At 47.1% G+C, this 14794-nt stretch overlaps 2 protein-coding genes across 2 annotated transcripts in view; both read left to right on the forward strand.

Moving 5' to 3' along the window:
- The window catches only part of tlcd3ba (TLC domain containing 3Ba), a 7369-nt gene extending 5782 nt beyond the window's left edge, over nucleotides 1-1587 (forward strand). Inside the window, exons 5-6 of the mRNA XM_051389034.1 lie at nucleotides 10-119; nucleotides 1047-1587. Coding sequence (XP_051244994.1) covers nucleotides 10-119; nucleotides 1047-1269 — 333 coding nt within the window. The 3' untranslated portion in view covers nucleotides 1270-1587. The remainder of the gene's footprint in view (nucleotides 1-9; nucleotides 120-1046) is intronic.
- An 839-nt stretch (nucleotides 1588-2426) lies between these two features.
- Nucleotides 2427-14448, forward strand: sh2b1 (SH2B adaptor protein 1). Its single transcript, XM_051389035.1, is given in 9 exon segments — nucleotides 2427-2612; nucleotides 4377-6421; nucleotides 7080-7181; nucleotides 7486-7577; nucleotides 7803-7885; nucleotides 7977-8132; nucleotides 8214-8425; nucleotides 8514-8688; nucleotides 10698-14448. Coding segments are annotated over 8 exon segments (2913 nt in total). The 5' UTR covers nucleotides 2427-2612; nucleotides 4377-4711; the 3' UTR covers nucleotides 11081-14448.
- The last annotated feature ends 346 nt before the right edge of the window (nucleotides 14449-14794 follow it).

Below are 14794 nucleotides of genomic sequence, written 5' to 3' on the forward strand. Positions count from 1 at the left end.
TGTCGTCAGTACAACCAGCAGCACACTCTGCTGCACAAAGTCAACGGAGGCCTCGTGCTGCTCTCCTTCTTCAGCTGCCGGGTCTTACTCTTCCCCTACCTGTACTACGCCTACAGCAGGTACCTGCTCTCAAATACTCAAGTATCATTCCTGAGCTCTTTTTCTGCGACTTCACAACATCTCAGAGGCAAATATTGGACTTGTTTTACTTCCATACATTTATTGTAAAGCTTTAGTTTCAGTTTCTCATGAAATGTTCCTTTATTGGTCTTCACACACACAAGATAACAGATTAAAACCTGAATGTAGTTTTATTAGCAGCTGGTTCAAAGATATCCAGTTATTCCCAGTTTGTACCTTTTATAAACTCTTTTATCCGTTTTAAAATGACCCTGCCACATTATTTCGCCCCCCCCCCGCACTCTGATTTCTGTTCCACCTGGACTTTAATCATCGATAATAATGAATAATGTTGACCTGATGGTGGCGCTGGATGAAGTCAGAGGATCACCAAAGTTACTGCCGTCTATCTTGAGGGGACCATGAATGTCTGAACCAGATTTCACCACAATCTGCTAACGTACTGCTAGCAGGGAGATGGTTTTAAATGGTATTAAAGGATGAAGAGTAAAAGTACTCAGTGCAGTAAAATGGTCGCTGTCAGTGTGTTTGATTAATAATACGTGATGTCACGCTACAGACACACTTCAGACTGAAGCAATGGACGCTACAACCCACCAGACTCCATTAAGAAAACCATTAATTTTACCTTCAGATCATCGTAACTTCATTAAAGTGAACAGAAACAGAATAAAACTGATTAAAAGCGTCTCTGTTAGTGTTTCCAACAATCACCAACTCTGGTTTGGTGGAAATAAATCCTTAATTCACCGACGTAGATGATAAAAACAGCAGTTTCAGTCGGAGCAGACCGGCTATGGAAACAAACCACAGAGAGGCTGCGATACAACACAGGCAGAGTTTCCGATTTGCCGATGACTCATTTTAAAGGAACCATTAACCATAAATCTGTCCGTGTGTTCTAGGTATGCGTCCATCCCGGTGTACGCGGTGCCCCTGGTGGCCCCGTGGCAGTGCAACCTGGGGGCCGCCCTGCTGTGGCCCCTGCAGCTCTACTGGTTCACACTGATCTGCAGAGGAGCTCTCCGCCAGTTCGCAGCAGGACGTTCAAACTCGCCGCCGCCTTCCAAACCCGACCGGGACGGCTGCCTGACCACGAGCAACGGCCGCACGCAGACTTCCACATGAGCTGAAGCAGAGAGGACGGAGGCTGCGTTCACAGACCCAACCAGTGGGAGGAGGTTTCTCCTCGCTGTGTGTGAGAGGAGGCGCCGGTTTCCAGCCAGAGGAAGTCTGACTGATGATCAGCTGAGGAACGGACAGAAATCAGCTTCTTATTTATTAGCTTTCATTTCGACATGAAGACACAGAGAGCAGGTCTCTCTCATCTGAACTCGGCTCGTTGGACTCAAATTACACAAATAATCAGCCTGGACGAGTTCAGTGAGAACGTTTACGTGCTGCTGTTGTATTTAACTGATTACAATTAAACCTTTTTAAATACAACTGTTGTCTCTGTGGGCTGTAGGGCAGTGGTTCCCAACCTGGGGGTCGGGGCCCCACTGGGGGTCGCCAAAGCTTCAAACCTTTAAAAATATTTAAAGCTCAGCATTTAGTTCATTTCTGTGAAGAGAAAACTAACTTTGAAATGTGTTTAGATAGTATTTATGATTGTTGTTGCATTTATTTCACACATACAAATAGAAACAATAAACATAATAATAAAAACTCACATTACATAAGAGAATTAAAACAAACAACATAGAAACTTTTTCATTTGTTTCCATTTTATCTTTTCTCCAAGATAAAGCCAAATATAATAATAATAATAATAATAATAATAATAATAATAATAATAATAATAATAATAACAACAACAATAATAATAATAATAATAATAACAATAATAATAATAATAATAATAATAATAACAACAACAATAATAATAACAATAATAATAACAATAACAACAACAATAATAATAATAATAATAATAATAATAATAATATATTAAGATTGTTAAAATAAATTGAAAATACAGACGGAGAATTATAAAAAGAGTTCCTACAACGATCAATAAAACTCATCTCTGATCAATATCCTGCAGTTATTAAGTTCACTGTTTGTGTTCATTGATCAGTTTACCAGCTGTTATCGATATTATTGATTATGAAACCAGTTCACTCGATCATAAATTAATAAAATGGTTCCTTTGAGGAGAAAACTCGGTGATCATTTAAAGAAAGTCACAGAACACTTTTTTTATCGATCACATTGGCAGAAATGGGCTTCCGTACTTTGTCCGGTAACGGCAGCTGTCAACACACAGACCGCCGACCCGTGGAAGTATCGCGAGAGTTGGAGCAGCGCGAGAACAACGGGTCCAGGCGAATAGCAAATATTCCCGTTTAGCATCAACAACAACCGATAATCGGTGATCGATGGTTCCGGTATGTGGACCCACAGAGACATGAGCCGTGCGCCGGTTCCGCCCAGAGACACGGATGAAGACAGCGGACTGGGACACACAGGTAGCGGCCCCCCAGCGCAGTGTGGGGGGGGCAGCGGAGCTAGCTGGCTGGGTTATTAATAGCTAACTGGCTAACAGCTAGGGTTAGCTGCTAGCTGCTGTCGGTTGGGGGTTCAGTGTTTGCTCAACGGCAGCGGCAGCGGGCAGCAGCAGCGGGCAGCGGCCGTCACTGAACCCCGCGTACCGGACTAACCCCCCCCTCCCTCCCGGGAGGAGGCTCGGTAACGGCAGGTCCAAAGCTAGCGTTAGCTTAGCTTGTTAGCTTAGCTAGCGAACGTTACACGTCTTTAAAGAAGGAATGAGCAACACAGCTAGCTGCATGCTAACAGTGGGTGAGGGGGTCTGGGTCTGGTCCTGGGTCTGGTCCTGGTCCTGGGTCTGGTCCTGGTCCTGGGTCTGGTCCTGGGTCTGGTCCTGGTCCTGGGTCTGGGTCTGGGTCTGGTCTGGTCCGGGTTGGGTCTGGGTCTGGGTCTAGCCTGGTCTTGGTCCTGGTCCTGGTCCTGGGTCCTCCTGGTCCTGGTCCTGGGCCTGGTCCTGGTCCTGGTCCTGGTCCTGGTCCTGGTCCTGGGTCTGGGTCTGGTCCTGGGTCTTGGTCCTGGTCCTGGGTCTGGTCCCGGTCCTGGTCCTGGTCCTGGGTCCTGGTCCTGGTCCAGGTCCTGGGTCTGGTCCCGGGTCCTGGTCCAGGTCCCGGTCCCGGTCCTGGTCCCCTGGTCCTGGTCCCAGCTGCTGGTCCAGAGACCTTTCCCCTCTGGTCTCATATTAAATGAACTGCAGTGTTTTTGTGTTATGATTCTTTCTGTTCCTCCAGAGGTGAAGCAGATGTTGAGATATGAGTCTGCTGTATAGAAACTGTGGAGCTTCAGCGAGCCGGGTCGGGTCCCGACCCTCATGTTAGGAAACCATCACACGGAGATATAATCGTCAATAATCAGAAATATAACAGGAAGAATAAAGTTAGAGGAGAACGTGAGGCGATCCGCAGATTGTTTCCTGATGTTTCTGTTTTTTAACAATCATACAGATTTAATATTCTTCCTGTCGTCGTTCTATCAGCTCTGTGAGTTCAGATATTCAATAATCAGTTAATGCAGCGTTTGCTGTTGGGAGACGTTCTGTACAGGATTCAGAGACACATTCCTGAGACACAATCAGCGACGTCGAACTGGTGTCTGAGCTCCTGGAGAGGAAGCGACTGTCGGAAGCGTGGCTTCATTTCAGAAACTCCAACTTTCCTCCACAGCGTTCATCAGGAATCAATAAGGGAATCAGTAAAGAGTGTAGTGGTTGTATAATAAAGTCCAGTAACTTGAGTTGATTCAGGTCTGAAACGGTATCAGTAATCGCTGTCAGAGCCACGCACTGAAGAACTGTTTGGTCCCTGTCCTTCCTTTTAAGCCACGTATGGAGAACGAGAACAAATCTGCCCTTTTCATTTATTTAACATAGTGAAATTTGATCCCGTTGTATCGTTGCGCCACCGTTCGGGGGTCACAAGGGGTCTTCATTGGGTCCAGCTGCTACAGTCCTTAATAAAGGAGCTGATTGCAAAATCCTCTGAGCTCCTTTTGCTCTTCCTACATTTAATACAAAGTGTTTCTGTGGTGAAAGCTTCACTCACTGAGCTCCTTTTGGAATAAAATCCCCAAATTCAGGAAACCCAGATTTCTTTCTATGTGCTTTGTTGTTGTTGTAACTTTCTAAAGACGTGACTCTGTGTGTGTACAGATCATGTGAGTGCTAACAGTTTGTCTCTGTGTGTCTGCAGGATGTGGCCGCACTCCTCTGGATGTCTGACAGACGGTGAAGACGGGGCCGACCTTGTGAATCATCCAACCTCCTCCTCTCTGAATCCCATATTTTCTTGTTGAAGAAGTCTTTTCATTTCACTAAATAATGTAGCATAAAGCGAATCCTCTGAGATATCTGACCTCTGCTGACGGTGCGTCGTCTGTTCGATGGGGCTGAGCACAGCACTTCAGTTCACACTCATTTGTAAATTATTAGACCGATGTGCCGCGTTTGCCCCCCGTCAGTTACCCCAGCTGTGCCCTTCAGCTCTGTGTTGTATGTGTGAAGTGATCGGATAGACCATCAGTCATCATGAACGGCTCTCTTTTAACCCCGCCCAGCCCGCGGGCGGCCAACTCCTCTCCTCTACCGCCCTCCCCCTCCCCGTCTCCGTCCCCTCCGTCTCCCTCTTTGCTGCCCCTGTCCCCCCGGCCTCCTCCTCTGCCGCCCCTGGTGAGCCCTCCACCCCAGGCTCACCCGTCCTCCCTGTCCGACACCCCCACGCCGTCCCCCTCGCCTTGCCTGAGCTGGACCGAATTCTGTGAGCTCCACGCACGCGTCGCCGCCGGCGACTTTGCGCGCCACTTCCGGGCTTTTCTCCTGGAAAACCCCCACTACTCCCCGGATTCGGCGGCCGCCTTCTGCCGGCGCTTCACCGACCGTTTTGTCCGGCACTTCCAGAGCGAGCTGGAGGGGGCGCTCCCGCCGAGCTGTGCTTCTGGGAGGGACGATATGGTGAGCTGGGCTCCCCAGTCCGATGCTACTTCCCTGGAAGAGGAAGCGGTCTCGCCCCTGTCGGCGTCTGGGGGAGCCGTCCTACCGTGCCCCCCGACCAACGCGATGCGGGCCTCGTCAAAGCCTGCGCCGCCGCGGCTGGTGTTGGAGAACCGCAGCGGGGACAGGTTTCAAGATTCTTACGCTCACAGCCAAGTCCTGCCTCCATCTTCATCATCGTCGTGTTGCTCATCAGTGGGAGGGAACAACGGGAGGCGAGAGGAGAGGGGGGCCATAATCGCCCCTGGCAACGGAGAAGCACCGGTTGAGGAAGAGGAGGACAGCTGGTTAGGGGTAGCGTCTGTGGGGGAGGACGTTGAGCCGGAAGAGCGGGAAGGAGAATCCACAGAGGTGGACAGTGCAGACCCCTCCCACACTCCTCAGATTCCACCTTCCTCGTCCTCGGTCACTCCTCCGCCCGGCTCCAAAGGTAACAGTACGCCCAACTCCAAAAACAAACTGAAGAAGCGCTTTTCTCTGCGGAGTGTGGGTCGTAGTGTGCGGGGGAGTGTCCGGGGCATCCTCCACTGGCGAAGCTCCTCCAGTGACTCGGCCCAGAGCCAGCTGCCCTCCAGCTACAGCTACACGATGGGCGTGCAGGACGCCGCCTTGGTTTCAACCTCAAAGAGGAACTCTGGTACGCAGCCTCCCACGCCCACCTCCTCCATGCCTGTCTCTCTGTCCATGCCCCTCTCCCTTCCCCACTCCTCCTCCTCCTCGCTGCCGCCCTCCTCCTCGAGCAGCGCCACCTCTCTGTCTCTCTCGGAGGCCGCTCGGGACCGGCGGCGGAGCAACGGCGAAGGAGGCGAGAAGGAGAAGTGGAGCCATCGTCTGGAGAAGCTCAGACTGTCGCGATCCCCTCCTCCTGTCCTCACCCCGACCGGCGGCTCTCACTCCGCCTCCTCCACGCTGCCCCCGAGCAGCGCCGCCGCCGCCATGGGTCCTCCGAGGAAAGTGGGCCGGCTGGTGCGGGAGGGCGGGGTGACCGTCAGCTCGTCCAACGACGAGTTGAGCGCGGGCCACGGCTTCTCTGGCTTCTCGTTCGGTCTGCTGCATCACAGTACAGACAACAACAGCGCCGCCTCCGCTGCGGCTCAGACCGGTCCGGTTCAGCCTCTGGCCAGCGGCGGGAACGTGCCCTGGAGGGGAGGACGCTGGCATAAATGTCGCCTGGTCCTCAGAGAGAGGGACAGAGAGGGTGGGGAGCGGGGAGAGGAGTACTACTTGGAATTCTTCATTCCCCCTAAAGTAAGTGTTGGTGAAGCTTTAAAACATCGTACATACAGACCGAAGATAAACTGTTGATCCGGTACAGCAGCAGAACAACAAGAACATTTCTTTAGATAAAACATTATAGAAACAGCTACTGTAAACAGGTTTAACACCAAACATGAATGAGGCTAAAGTGTGTTGTGGCAAAAATAGTCAAAATAATTTGAGGAGACGAGGATGAATAATGATAATGGAATATTTAATACAAGAGTTGCAGTTGAAGAAGTGGAATCAGGTGTTTACGTCCTGTGTCTGCAGGTAGCAGCATCAGTTTATAGTTTATAGTTTATAGTCTGATAATCAACTGTTTTCATTATTTTTACAACCCAAAAATAAATGTCTCTTATTCTAGTTTCTGAAGTTTTACAGATTTGATTTCCCCGTCATATTTATGTGATATTAAACTAAATATCTTTCTTGGAAGACGTCACAAATAATCCCTAGTTGCAGCTCTAGTTTATGGTCTGTTTAAAGGAGCAGTTTGATTGGTGGTTGATGGTAAACATGAAGCTACAGACAGCAGCCGGTTAACATAGCTTCACATATTCAAACTAAATAAATGTTTTATGTAGTTTTTGTATTGATGGCTACATGGCAACATCAGTCTCTGATTCTTCTTGGTTTGTCTCCACAGTCCTCAAAGCCCCGGCTGACTGTCCCTTGCTGCTCTATCGTGGATGTGAGGAGCACCACGGCGCTGGAGGTCCCCGACAAGGAGAACACCTTCCTGTTGCAGGTAATCTCTCGCTCTTACGCTCCACAGGTATTCTTCCATCTGATCAAACACCTCTCCTCCTGGTGCTCTTATTGAAGTGTACACAGCTGTTCTCCTGCTATCACTATGTTGTGTTATCTGTAATGAAATAAATGAATCCCTGAATAGTTTTCTTCCTGTACACTCCCCATGGAGTCGGCTGGAAAACTATTTTTGTCCAGTAACTTTCCCCCGCTGTCCTCTGAACAATAACAAGGAACTGTGTTTAAAAGAAGATTGATTCAACCGCTCTTAGTTTAACCCTCCGTGTTTTATTCTGTCTCAGCTGGAAGGGTCGGCGCAGTACGTGATCGAGACCCGTGACGCTGTGCAGATGAGAGCCTGGCTGAGCGACATCAGGAACGGCATCTGTCTCAGGTAGTGAACGGATGGGGGGGGGCACCTACGGCTTCATTAGCACAGCTCGCCGTGGATACAGGCAGTGGCTTACACCTTAAACTCAGATAAAGACATGAGTTTAGAGTTCCAGTCTGAGATGGAACATGAGTCTAGTTCTGATCTCTGAAACTGAATGTAGGACAGGACAAGCAGGTCGGACGTCTCCCTGTAATGAGTCCCCTTTAAAGTGTCTCTCTCCCACAGTGAACAGGAAGACGCTGAAGGTGTGTGCGGGGGGCCGTTGGACATCAGTGGGACGCCTGAGATTGTTGACCGTCTTTCACAAGGTACGTGTGACCAGGTTTGTGAAGGATCTGAACCCTGGTTCAGGGATTCTTGTGTCCGCTTTATAGCTCAGTTCCCTTTGTGTTGTCTCAGTGTGTTATGGAGGTATCGGCGGCTCCTCCCCCTGATGGATCCTCTCCCCCCGGGAGCTGCCACCTCGAGCCCCTCTGGACGAACCAGACAGCCGGATTCTCGGGGGAGGCGGGGCTAGTCTGGGCACACCTTTTGCTGAGACACCAGACGCCACAGGTGAATATGATCCAACGTTTTTATTTAACACAGTGAAACTCTTTAAAGTGCTGCGAGCATTAAAGTACCATATTCACGTAGGGTCCTTCCTGTTCTCTGAGACGACAACCGCGGAGGCGGTGGAGCACCCGCTCAGTGAGTGTCAGTGGTTCCACGGCACCCTGTCCCGTCTCAAAGCGGCCCAGCTGGTGTTGGCTGGAGGCCCGGCGAGCCACGGCGTCTTCCTGGTTCGCCAGAGCGAGACACGGCGCGGAGAATACGTCCTCACCTTTAACTTCCAGGGCAAGGCCAAGGTGAGTCTGGGAGCTGAGCTCTGTGTGTGTCACTGTGTTCACTGTGTAAAGGGACAGTCCATTTATTTTACTGTACTCGTCCCCTCAGCACCTCCGTCTGTCCCTGAACGAAGACGGTCAGTGCCGAGTGCAGCACCTTTGGTTCCAGTCCATCTTCGACATGCTGGAGCACTTCCGGGTGCACCCGATCCCCCTGGAGTCCGGCGGCGCCTCCGACGTCACACTCATCAGCTTCGTGGGTGCCACCGCTGTTCGCCAGCCAGGTACGAGTGAACCCTCCAAAGAAAGGAATAAAAACCAAAACCAGAAACAGAGATTATAAAGGAAAGAAATGTGTTATTAAGCCCCTTTTTAAAGGAACACCCGACCATTATGGGATGTTTCAGAGGAGTGTTTCCTGTTAGCTAGCGACTGTCAGCTGAATGTGAACCAACTTTGTTTTGGTTGAAAACCGGAGGCAGGAGGAAGGAGAGTGCAGGTACTGAGGTTAAACACTGTTGAGCCACCTTAAATCACCGCAGGGGAAACTCCTCCACCGTGACAGCCGTAGTGTAGAAACCTGGCTGAAGATCCCCCTGAAGGTGTGTGTGTATCTGTGTACATCATCCAGCTGCTCTCACATACACACTGCATGAAGCCAGAAGCTACTCTCATTTCGTATCTCATCTCATCCTCCGCTCTTCCTCTCCACCTAGCAGAGAGTCAGAGTGTGATGTAATCCCTGATCTCAGACCACCTTTGTGTTTGTTGATTCCTTGAATTAAAAAAAAAGCCTTTTTATCATCGTGTGCTAAAATCAGAAAGTAAGCAGGTGTTGTGCTCCACTGCTCCCATCGCTGTTCTGACCTCTCTGTTGTTGTTGTTGTTGTTGTTGTTGTTGTTGTTGTTGTTGTCTGTTGTATCCGTTGGCTCATCCCTTGCAGGCCGGGACAGAGCAGGCAGTCGGCCTACAGTCTGTGACGCCATCACCACGCGCCATCCTGACTCTCCATCAACCCCCATCTCTGACTGTGTGTAAGTGAGACCGGACTCGGCTGAGAGAGAGAGAGTGTTTGGGAGCGAGCGGCTGAATGAGCTGATTGATTGATTCTCTATGTGCATATTCAGATTGGACACATGTACCGAGTCCGTACTGCGGCCGCCGTGGGTTCGAATCCAACCTGCGGCCCTTTGCTGTCAAATGCAATGACTGAATCTCTCTCAAATAAAGGGAAAAACTGACCAGAAAAATAATATATATAAAGATAAACAGTAGGTTTGGAAGGAAAAGGAGAGCTTTTGGGGGTTCAGTGTAAATAAAGTGTCCGTCAGCTGAAGAGGAAACATCGCTCGTATATCCGTCTCGTTCCATCTGTGAGAGTTTGCTCGCTCTCGCCTCCAGTTAGGAAGTTGTTTTAATGTCTGCGGCTGTCTGCAGTGACTCCATGCACTGTATACGTCCTCGCTGCGTCTCTTATTTCGACAATATGTCCATAAATACACGGTTGATGGCCGATCAAAAGGCACTGAGTAGATTTATTCATATACATTTTGCAACCTACCCAGAGGTCATTTACTTTGACGCAGCAGGGAAGCTCAGGAACGTTTTATTCATGCTCAAACTGTGACCGTCGCTCTATATTTACTGCTGTTAGACAACTTCACTGCCGGCTCCTCCCGCTGCATGTCGAAGTGTCCTCGAGCGAGATACTGAACCCCAAACTGCTCCTGAGTCCGTGTACGAATGAGTTTCTGTTTGTGATGAGCCTTTGCCGTCACTGTGTGAGTGTGGAATATGAGTGGTCGTATAGAAAGGAGCTATACAGGTACAGTCCATTTACCACCTGTCTGTCTGCTCCACCGCACTGTGCCAGTGCTCGTACAACAATCTATGTGTGTGTGTGTGTGTGTGTGTGTGTGTGTGTGTGTGTGTGTGTGTGTGTGTGTGTGTGTGTGTGTGTGTGTGTGTGTGTGTGTGTGTGTGTGTGTGTGTGTGTCTGTGTTTTCCTGGAGCTGGACTGCTTCCTTGACTCCCATAAGGACTCCACGACCGCAGACTTGTTCCACCTAACCGGCCACTCACTGTCATTTTCTCTTCTTCTCTCCCGCCTCTCACCCTTCTCTCCTCCGACTACGCTGTCACTTCACTCCTTAAACCTTATTTACCTTATTTCCTCCTCCTCCTCCTCCTCCCCCCCCTTCTGCCTCCCTTTATTTACACTTTTCTCTCATTTCCCCCCTTTTTTTCTTTCTTTCTCTTTCTCTCTCTCTCACCTGTTTCTTCTCCATACAGACTTGACCAGCAGACCCCGTAGCCCTCCTCAGCCTCCTCCCCTGCCACCGGGCCGCCCGCCACCCCCGACTCCTCCCCAGGAGAGAGGAAACGAGACAGAGGCGGGAGGAGGAGGTGGTGGAGGTGTTGGAGGAGGAGGAGGAGGAGCAGGAGGAGGACCGGCTGTGGTGACAATGGCGACCACAGGAGGAGGAGGAGGTGGTGGAAGTGGAGGTGGAGGAGGAGGAAGTGGAGGCAGCGGAGGTGGAAGCGGAGGAGGAGTGGAGGACTGGGAGGAGAGGGACAGGGACACTCCTCTCCGCCAACTAGAAGCTGTGGAGGGAGAAGAGAGGGAGGGAGCGAGGGCGCCCCGAGCCATCGATAACCAGTACTCCTTCTTCTGATGAAGGGAAGGCCAGGAGGAGGAAGAGGAGGAGGAGGAGGAGGAGCAGCAGTGTGTGTGCGTTTGTGACTGAGTGTGTGTGTAAGCGAACGTGAGAGTGGATGAGGCGGCGTGCATCATAGCCATTCATAACCAGTATTTTTATTTTGTTAGCAAGGAGGAGGAGGAGGAGGAGGTGTAAAAGTACTAACACTATAGGAGAGAGAGAGAGAAGACGAAGCAGACGGAGAGACGGGTGAGAGCAGCTTTACAACACTAACTCTTAACACGGTACTTCTTATTTTATTCTTTGTAGTCAGATAAGCTTTTGTTTTTTGCCGGTACGCCTCGCAGCGGGCTCTTCCTCGTGAACGGCAGCGAGAGCTCGAGCCCCGTGAAGCCAGCAGTCCCGATACCTCAGAGTGGTCCTGCCAAGACAGCACACGCTATTCAGAGGCCAAACATACAGACAGACGTTTACTGTGGCGGGTAGACCCCCAGACATCCCGCTCTGAGCCGAGACCACGTTACTGCAAACTCCATTTAAAAGTGTCTGATTGGAGCTGTGACACCAAACTGGGTCGGTGGACGTTGTGACCAACGGATTCTCGTTTTAAAGAGAGAACAAAAACAACGACCCGTTATCTGGGTTGTTTTACGTTTTTTCTCCTCCTGTGTATAAATGGTTGTCGGGGAAAATCCGTTGGTCGTAATGTGCACTTAAATTAACTCAATTAACAATAAACACAACATGTGATATATTTGAATGTATAATTATAATAATAGTAACACTAATGACACAATGCTTCAGCTTTTAGTTAACTTTATTTATACAGCACCTTTCATACCAAAGTGCTTCACTTTACACACCCAAACAAACCACAGTAAATACAGTTCTTCAAGGCTCGATATAAAAATAAACACAAATTGATTCAAAACTAAAAAGTCCGGTTGGAGATACTGAAGCTTCACACTTCTTCGGCTGTCCGACATCAAAAAGTGTAAATGCAACCAAGAAGCATCGCAGACCGATTGAGATCATGCTAATAAAGATGCTAATAAATCCCTGTGGAGGACGTTTCTACGAGCTTATGTTAAAGGTCCGGTGTGTAACATTTAGGAGGATCTATTGTTTGTTTTCATTAGTGTATAATCCGCCATGTTCCTACTGAACGGACAAACCAAACACTGACTCTAGATGGGCCTTTCGTGGCTATCGTAGTTTCTCCTGCTCCCTCAGAAGGCTGAGCTGTATTCAGTTGGTTGCAGTCTGAAACTTTAACACTATATCCCACTCACTGGTCCTTTAGTATGTAGGGTTATTGGCAAGAATTGTGCCCCCTGTAGTGTTTAGACAGGGTCAGAAATGTTCAGATGAGGTGTGTGTGTCGGTAGAGCCTCACCTGATCATCGATATCAAATGTAAATCTATAATATCTAAATACTGTGTTTGGTAACAGCATGCAGGAAGAAACAGACTCACAGAAACACTACAATTAGCTGTTAGCTGATTCCTGATCAGTTGAAACACTCAGTGATCTGTGTGGGTCCATTACCACCAGCACTGATCTGCATGTACTCAAACCAATGTAAATAAAAGTTTATTAAACTGCTTCTGGTTTTCATCCACTGGCAGAAAACCCAATAAGACACTAAAGTTAGAGTAGTTCGGTCCTACCTGCTTTAAATATACACATATATAAATCAGTAGCTGAGCCGCCATGATGGAAATACATCCTCAAGAATTCCCATTATTGGTGCCACTTCCTGATAATTCCCCCTTTATAACAGCTGTTAGTCTGTATTAACTTACAGCTTAAAGCCATTAATAATAACCACTTTCAGGCTGCCAGGTCTGGTTTATATTTGCTAATCAAACAGTAAATCCGTTAATAAATACTCATGATTTCTCAATTGAACAATCAATATGTAATAAACTACCAATAAAGTCATTATAACCCCTTTAGAAACTGCTTTACTTAAAAGTTAAAGAATAAACTGATCTTTGGGGCGTCAGTAAAAACATTCTGGTAAATTTAAGACAATAATGATTTGTTGATTATTCATCAAGAATTATAATCAATTAATTGTGATTTAATGTTGAACAGTTCAACACGTTATAATTGTAAATTTAATATCTTTTCCTCCTCATATATATATATATATATGATATATATATTTTTGTAATTTGAAGACTGCACACAGCTCTTAAAGGGCATTTTTACACTAAAAGATTCTTCAGTTATTCCAAAAAAATGAATCACTGATAATAAACAGTTGTCAGTTGTTATTGTGTGTGTTGTAGCCGTACAAGATTGTTAAAATGTTAAAATTCAGGCTTTTAAATGGAGATATTATCTGTTATAAAAGTTATAAAAGTCCCTCAAACAACAGGTGTTTGCAGCGTTTAAAATGAGTGATTTTTGAGTGGAGTTTGGTGTGACGTTGTCTGTGCGCGGCGGAGGATGTAATGAGTCTACGTGAAGCAGAGCAGGAAGACTTTTACCTCAGACACACTCAGCAGCAGCATCACTCAGTATATATGTCTCTCTCTCTCTTTCTCTCTCTCTCTTTTTCTCTCTGACACACACAAAAAAACAACAAAAACAAAAACACAAACAACCTGAACGGGAGATTTTCCTTTCAGAGAGAAATTATTGATGAAACCAATAACAGTAATATTGATGGAAATAATAATAATAATAATAATAATAATAATAATAATAATGACGGTCAGAATAATAATATTAATTTTATTTGTTTTTAAGACACCTTTTTATTTTGTATGCTTTACTCCATGTAACACTTTGTTCCGACTCCATCTTGTAATTCAAAATGTGTTTGTGCCTTTTTTTATTTTTGGGATAAAAAGAAGGAGAAAATATGTTTGCTATAATGCCTCAAGGCTATCCAGTATCCTCACTCTGTTTTCATCCTCTCCTCCTCGACCTCATCCTCCGTTCATCAAGGGTAAAAAAAAAAAAAAAACCTTAAAAAAATTAATCAATTAGCAGACGTCAATGAGAAACCTACTTTTTCTACTTGTGCCTTTCTGTGTCTGTCGTCTCGTCATCGGCCTCTGCCTGCTGTCGCTCTGTCTTCAGTTTAGAGCTTTTTGCCCCCCCCCACCCCACCCTGGTCATTTCTACCGCTCTTTTCTTTGCTCATGTATTTGTCTATATGCACCCCCCCCCCACTGTCCTCCTCCCAATCATCTTGTTCTGTGTCCTTTCTCTCAGTTTCAGAACTCTTTGTGCCTTTCTCTGTCTCTTTTCTCTCTTTGCTGGGACCGTGTGTTGAGGGCGGGCAGTGTTGTCTGTCCACCCCGTGTGGTTAGTTTCAGGTACTACATTGAATTTAATGATATAATATAAATATAGTGAAACATAAGAGCTCAGAGTCTGTGTCGTCTTTTATTCACTCCTGTAAGTCTGAAATGCTTTCATTTGTAATCAGTGTGCACAATAATTATCAGGTAGCTTATCGGCCGATAACGACACATTTATATTATTAGAAGTTATCAGTTTAATAAATTACAGCCAATAAATTATCGGTTGATATTAATAATCATTTATTTTTGATTTTTTTTAAAGAACTTTTCTAGAAAAAGTAACTTAACAACTGAAGAATCAGAACTTCTGTTTGTTGTAATCAATAGTTATTGGTTAGCTCAGATCTATGGATTATTAAATAATCGTTATTTATCTGTTATTTCTCTAAAATCTACAGGTTATTA

The sequence above is a fragment of the Dicentrarchus labrax genome, unplaced genomic scaffold (assembly GCF_905237075.1).
Source record: "Dicentrarchus labrax unplaced genomic scaffold, dlabrax2021, whole genome shotgun sequence".
In the NCBI taxonomy this organism is placed as follows: Eukaryota; Metazoa; Chordata; class Actinopteri; family Moronidae; genus Dicentrarchus; species Dicentrarchus labrax.